Below are 7,030 nucleotides of genomic sequence, written 5' to 3' on the forward strand. Positions count from 1 at the left end.
CTCCTACAGATGCGCGGAGGCGAATTCAGGGGCAACCAGGGCCTCACAGGGGGAGAGGAGTCGCAAGGTTCCCAGACAACCACCTCGGCACAAAGAAATTAACGTCTCACCTCCAAACGCAAGTAGTAATGAGTTTTGTAAATAGTCTACGTTTAATACTCCTAATTAGTATCTAAACATTCGATGTGACGGGTGCTAAAAATAAGCAAAGAGGAACCAAACCAGGCCATGAGCTTGCCAATGATGTAAACAGATGCATCCTAAACCAGTCTGGCAAGGCAGGGGGGAAAGAGTACTTACATAAACATAAGCTGTATAGTGACCGCCTCCCATGCTTCCATAGTGGTTGCTGATAGCATACAGTCGATAATTGTGGGGAATCTGCTGGCGCCTGTGACCAATATACTTTGACAGGTCAAGATCATGAATCGGGAAGTCCACACATGTCTCCAGCTTGTTTTTTGTGTATCGGCTGTACGAAAACCTTTTAAGGTGTATTATAAGGATTTCCGGTAACCTCCAAAGGTCTAGCTTCTTGCTGGCCTGCCGATGCTCTTTACAGCCTGGGCAATACCTGTAAAATAGAAGAAACTCAGAAATAATGAACAGACAAGAATAACACTGCGGGTGTAATTCTGTAAGTTTAACCATCACTGTGATTACATTTTCCCCCTTAAATCACCAGTGTTTCAAACAATGAATTGCTAAGTGTTCTACTTCTAACAAAGCTTTGGGAGCTGACATTACAAAGGAGAGTGTGAAAAGTGATGAAAGAAAATTACCACATGTCCTCTGGGCCTAATGGTTCCTCCTTGATAAAAGCTTCCAGGCATGCATATAGAGAACATGTGTCTTGTGGTCTCCTTGAAAATAACACAGCTTTGTAAACCTCTGGAAGAGAATCCAAAGAAGCAAGGTTGTACTGCTCCAGTCCATTGTCCTGCCAACACACAGCCACATGCAGGCGCTTCTGCGGACCTTTCACTGTAATGGGTTGATCCATTTCTATCTTCATGCGTTGGTCCGGGAACCTCTCATTAGTCAGGAAAAATTGCATTGCATCTTCACTCCCTGTTTCATCCTTGAGATTATTGTTGTTTAAGCTGGTGTGCTCTGAGGCATCAATGCTCATATCGGTATCTGCAGTTTCATTAGCCAAATTGCTCTCGCCAATTGTTTGATCAGCATCTGAAACATCATTGTTTGATACTCTGAACGGAGTCATAACCTTCAGGAAAAGGTTGGAGATAGTACTTCCAGTTACTGTATCGGGAAGGCTTGACACGAGTGGGGTGCCAAAACTCTTCCATGACTTCCTGCCAAAACTGGACAGGGATGACCTGCATATCAAAGATGGTGAGAAGAGCTCTTGACATATTTCCTAACCAAAAAATTGGGGAAATTTTGATGGACATATATTGGTGCAAATTCACTAAACTTTCAACCATTCTATATTTGATTGATATGCATTATGCACATCATAGAAATTGCAAAGATTTTACTTACTCCATACGCTGGTTTCTGAAAACCACAATAGGAGCATCTTCACTGTCTTTTGGAAGTCTATATGCAACCAAACGATCTCCGTCTCTAATCAGGGAGATGACTTCAGAAGGTTCATCCAAGTACCGGATAATGGAATTATTGTAGACCTACATGTTGATCATTAAACAGTAAGGAAATATGCTGGGCATTTTTAGCAGCTTTCGAGATGAAAATAATACTTGATGAATACCTCAGCAACAAGGAGGCGCTCATCGTCTCTCAACGAACAAGCGTTGCTTAATGCATTGATAAGAGTCCTCGTATCTCCAGATTTTGGCACACTAACAGTGTAAGGAGATGGCCCAGTGGTCCCATCAGTGCTGAAGACAGTTATGGTCATTGTTCTCATTGTTGTTGAAGGCAGGGGCAAAGATAAATACATAAATGGGTCAAATGTTACAGAAACTTTCTTGCAGATAGGGCACACTAGCGTTGACTTGTATTGACCCTGTCATTGAAGCACCAAAGACAATCAATAGATGATAAAAGAACTTACATACATAGGAAAAAACAACTGTCAAATTATGCACATTCGTAACACTACAGAAATAACAGGCATGACATATCTCAGAGCCTGCACAGATATTGCATGTGGGTGGAAAGGGGTTATGCTTTTGTCCAGCACATATCCTGTCTGTCCACCAGAATAACGGCTATAGATGTATAAGTGCCATGAACTAATTAATTGTATCAGGAGAAGTTCTTGTAAACAACAAGAAGTCTGCAGAGGGTGTTAATATGTTCAGACTCAAGGGCTCGTAATCTCATTATCTGTTTAGGATCAAAGGTTGATAAATTGAGGGAATGGCATGTTTGCATTGGACCGTACAGAAAGAGGCACTTGGTATAGTTTGAAGAGAAGGTCTATCAAATAGTCACTGTGGTAAGACCTTTGGTGAGTTGGTGTCGTATAGCATTGAATCTCCTTTTTCTTTTACAAATTTGTTAACATCTAATTTTGGAGTGAAAATATAGAACTTTCATTCAACTGCGGGCACACAGATGAACTGCAATAAAATGTTAGCCCATACAACTTTTTTCTGATCTTGCACCTCATTGTGCTGAAACTTGAAAAATTATTTTATCACGGGCTCCTTGCCTAGATCGCATACATATCTAATCTGCAAAATGGCATTATAGATATGGATGATTCAATGTTCCAGAAACAGCTGTATATGCCCTAGTTGATATCCCATAATTTCCCTCTGGTGCCCCCCCAATGCAAACAACAGGATTTGTAAAGCTGCTTGCGAGAACATAGAAGGAATATACCAAGAAAAAAGGGAGTACATACTAATTTGTGATAGTAATAGAGAATATAGAAAGGACCAGCAATCTTTGTTATAGAAGAATGTGCATGTGTTGAAAATAGAGCCACTACACACATTAGAAACTAACCTGGCAGATATCAACTATGATAGAATCATTTCGTGCTAAATGGTTGCATGTGTTGAAAATAGAGCCACTACACACATTAGAAACTAACCTGGCAGATATCAACTATGATAGAATCATTTCGTGCTAAATGGTTGCCCCAGTACTCATCTGCAACCTCTTCATCCGGACGACCATCTGAATCCTTTGCTTCAGAATATGGTTTACATTTAACACGATTCAAATCTTCATGGAGTCCATCCAATAGGAAAGCAAGAAGCTCCTACATACAGCACACAAACCTAATCTGAGGAACAGTCCATTGGCATTGCAAATCATTTTAGGAAAGTAAATAAGTAATATACAAGTTATTGCTAAAAAGTCAAGTAACTAAAAACAAATCCCCAAAAAATAAAATCACCCTTTATAAACACCATAAGTCTTGGATATTGCAAGACAGCAACACGATGGACACAGTAGCACCACATCTTGGGGTTCAAGCTACTTAATCTTGAAGCCAATATTAGTAGGATCAATTGGCTATAGCCAGCTATGGCATGGGGCTCAATTTAGGAAATACTTTGGGAGTGTGTGTTTTAAGAGTCAAGATCAACGTCTTTTTCAGAAGTGAAAAAGCTAACTGACCTGTGAATCATGTTGGTTAAAGCCACTGAATTGGGGAGCAAAGCGTGCAAGTTTGGCCTTGAAGTGGCGTGGAGCGACTGGGGATCTATCAATAGCCCATAGCTTCCTCAACAAATCGCCAAATGCGTAAGCGAGTTCCCCCTATTTAAGAAAAAATTTCCAATTGAGTTAAAAGAGAAAATATCAAATTCTAAGTATAAATACACTGTATTAACTGAAGAAAGAATGCGTACCTTCATCCCCAGTGGATTATGTGTGTTTATTTCTTTACAGAAATCACCAAGGAAATAGTCAACCAGCTTTGGAGTATGAGCCAAGCACTGTACTGCACTGTTCATGAAACATGTGTTTCCAAGATTATCTAATCCTGTTAAACCAGAGCCAACTTGCTTAAAGCTTCCACTTGATGAATCCAGAGCCATGTCTGTGTTACTGCCATTGCTAAAAACCGAACCACCCAACGTTAATGCTAACCCATCTCTTTTCCCATCAGCACCATTGACCACAGGTTCTGACAGATCATAAATGTGTATTTCTAGAGGCATCTGAAAATAAAGTAAAGTATAAGCAACGTACTACAAAAGTGCACACTATATGAGAGACATACAATCACAAGTGATGCTGTTCGAAAGCTACGTTCGAATAAATACAAGCTGGATAATCTCATAAAACAACAGGGAGAAGAAGGTCACTCTGGATAAGATGGCAAAAACCAAGTCATATATAGCCCTGACTATGGGTCAAAGCCCCCAATAAAAATGTATGTGGTTGACAGCTAACATCCAAGCACCAATTAAGAAAACAATGGGAACTTGCAAAAAATATAGCTCATGCACTAGTCATACAACATTCCTAGTTTACACTGGAATCATATAACTCTATATTTTCTTATATAACTTATAACTTCTAAATATGCTGTTAGGAAGCCAAAAGGAGAAATGAACAGCTTTCAAGAATGTGGAAGAAAATTTGTAAGGACAAAATAAAGGTCAAGTAACTAGACACAGATACCACAAAGAGCAAGTACATAATGAGCTGAGTGCACCTTTAAGGCATGCTGGCCCTTTCTTTTGGGCTCTAGAACATGTATCCTTTGTACAATTATACATTGAACTTTACAAGAACATCAAGAAAGGTATGAGAGATATTGAAGGGACCATCCATGCTCAGTATATAATTTAGAAATGATTAATGTCTACTTCAGAAGAGAACACCTTGACAGCATAAACTTTAAGCAGCAAGTGGTATGCGGAACTAAACTAATGAGAGGAAAACATCATCATTGACATTTCATGCAAGAAAAGATCAAAGTATCTATTAGAAGAATACAATCCCATAAAATTTATAGCAGTATGTAATAAGATGGAAGACTAAATGGAGAAGATACCTCATGATCAGCAGATCTTGAGTCGTGGGACATTCGGTTCCATGCATTCATCAATATGTATGTTGTTCGCCCAGAAAAATCCCATATGTGAACCTAAATACAAATGAGCATGCAATTAGAGGAAAATAACTTCAGGAATCTACCATAACTAAGTAGGTAAAAGTATTCTCAGAAAAATACCGGCTCAGAGTCTGCAGTCAGAATCTTGTTTGCTCTTTTAAAGTTCTCAGCCGAATTGTCCTGATATGTCGAAGTTGAGATATATTACAGAAGCAAACATCAATACTTAAAAAAAAGAACAGTTAAGGCACAGAAACTTTCTTAAGAAACCCCTCTTCCAAACTAAAAGGATAGAGCAGAACGTAAACACGTTGCATGTACCTTTTTGCCAATCTTCACTGTAAGTGCATTATCTCGGGTGACCGAGACTCTTAGCATTACAGGGTAAATATTTACTGAGCCACCATCTTCAGTAAGTGACGTATTGCCCGCGGACTTGGCAGAATCAATATGCCTATGTGAAAAAATTAAGACAAGCTGTGATGAATGGGGAAAAGGAGAATCATCATGTAAGCAAAATAAAAGAGAACCAAACCCAGGCAGCTGAGCATATAGTTCAAAGACCCCTAGCCTTAACTATCAAATGCAACACTGCATTAATAAGACGTTAACATGAAACGGGTTTCTCCCATTCAGGAAGATATGTTTCAATGGTTTTAAACTAAAAAAACACGTTCACAAAGGTAGCACCAGATTTCTTGCTCTAAGCCACCCATCCTGATGAAAGCCTCAAAGCAACACCAGATTAATTGCTCTGTGTTGCTTGAGACTTTGATGCATTCCATCAAGGTGATATAAACTCTGAAGCAACCACAGGCTATTAATCCCACATAAAGCTTCAACAAGAATCTCCATGAGAAGTTGTGTTTAAAATGATCGCATCAAACATCCTAAGTACTAACATGTGTGGATGAGCCAAGGCTTCATAGCACAGCTCAGCAAAAAGGAAAAAAAAACGGAGTCTAGAATTGCAGTATGGTCTCCTTATGAAAGTTAATATCGGTGTGCCTTTTGAGAAAGATTTGTGGAAACAAAATATGGCAACATAAGTAAGGATCCTGGACATTTAATAACCCATCACAGGCCATTAAAGTTTCCACCGACTTTCCAAATAACCCAAGGAGCGCCACCTCCAGTGCCCACCATGCTTGCATGCAATCCAAGAAATAAAACGGAAAGATTGTGTGCAGGAGCTGTTACTACAAAGTCGTTGAATGAAACCCATCCACGTAGGACCGTACGTACTACCAGAAAACAGCTCACTGGCGCGCCAGTGAACGTCATGTCGGCATGCACAGCAACCAATCATCGGCGGCGCCGACCGCGAAGAGAGGCAATAATAAACAGTTACCCTAAATTATCCACATAAAAAGAACCTATCCACCACACTCATTTCCTGCAGCAAGTGTAATAACATTTCGAAACTACTCCAACATAGGATCGCCATATTCAATGCACCAAATCGCATAGCAGGACTACTGTTGCAATGCAGAATCACTGATCACCCTACGCATTGCCGCCTACCACTACCACCACACAAGCAGCTCATCCAAAAATAAATCTCGCAGGGCATATAACGGCGACAACCATCCAGGGAACAGAGGAGGAGGAAGAATAAGAAGGGAAGTGGCGGGGCTGCCAGTCTCACCAGTCCCGCGCCTTGGTGAAGAGGTCGGCGGCGACGAGCGCGTAGCTCCTCCCCGCCGATGCGTCGGGTGCCTGCTGCTGCCGCTCCTGCTGCTGGTCCTGGTTGAGGGGGTCGTCCGCGCGGCGGAGCGTGTAGGTCTGGTCGGAGATGAAGATGCTGAGCACCCTCATGCCGTAGGAGGACGGCCCCGCCGGCGCGGCCGCGTAGGGGAGCCCGGCCGCCTCGATTGCCGCGCCCTCCTGCGCCTCCTTCCACCACCTGCTTGCGCGCGCATCTCGTCGCGTCAGGTAACCGCGGGGCGGCGGGGGTGAGGGGGGGGGGGGGGTTGAATCATTCAATGCCACGATAGCTTTCTCTTGGGTGTCAGGTTG

General features: G+C 41.6%; 1 protein-coding gene across 2 annotated transcripts in view; it reads right to left on the reverse strand.

Moving 5' to 3' along the window:
- LOC101760670 (ubiquitin carboxyl-terminal hydrolase 8) overlaps nucleotides 1–7,030 on the reverse strand; it is an 8,450-nt gene that overhangs the window by 906 nt on the left and 514 nt on the right. The window contains exons 2-13 of one of the 2 annotated variants that reach the window (XM_012844929.2): nucleotides 6,660–6,917; nucleotides 5,333–5,465; nucleotides 5,132–5,191; nucleotides 4,952–5,044; nucleotides 3,798–4,109; nucleotides 3,565–3,705; nucleotides 3,061–3,202; nucleotides 2,944–2,972; nucleotides 1,736–1,993; nucleotides 1,507–1,652; nucleotides 783–1,340; nucleotides 301–574 (exon numbers count right to left, since the gene is read on the reverse strand). In XM_012844929.2, coding sequence (XP_012700383.1) covers nucleotides 301–574; nucleotides 783–1,340; nucleotides 1,507–1,652; nucleotides 1,736–1,993; nucleotides 2,944–2,972; nucleotides 3,061–3,202; nucleotides 3,565–3,705; nucleotides 3,798–4,109; nucleotides 4,952–5,044; nucleotides 5,132–5,191; nucleotides 5,333–5,465; nucleotides 6,660–6,917 — 2,404 coding nt within the window. Of the gene's footprint in view, nucleotides 1–300; nucleotides 575–782; nucleotides 1,341–1,506; nucleotides 1,653–1,735; nucleotides 1,994–2,943; nucleotides 2,973–3,031; nucleotides 3,203–3,564; nucleotides 3,706–3,797; nucleotides 4,110–4,951; nucleotides 5,045–5,131; nucleotides 5,192–5,332; nucleotides 5,466–6,659; nucleotides 6,918–7,030 lie in introns of both variants that reach the window. The other variant, XM_004963119.2, reaches the window with a different exon arrangement.

Source organism: Setaria italica, chromosome III, assembly GCF_000263155.2.
Source record: "Setaria italica strain Yugu1 chromosome III, Setaria_italica_v2.0, whole genome shotgun sequence".
Taxonomy (NCBI): domain Eukaryota; kingdom Viridiplantae; phylum Streptophyta; class Magnoliopsida; order Poales; family Poaceae; genus Setaria; species Setaria italica.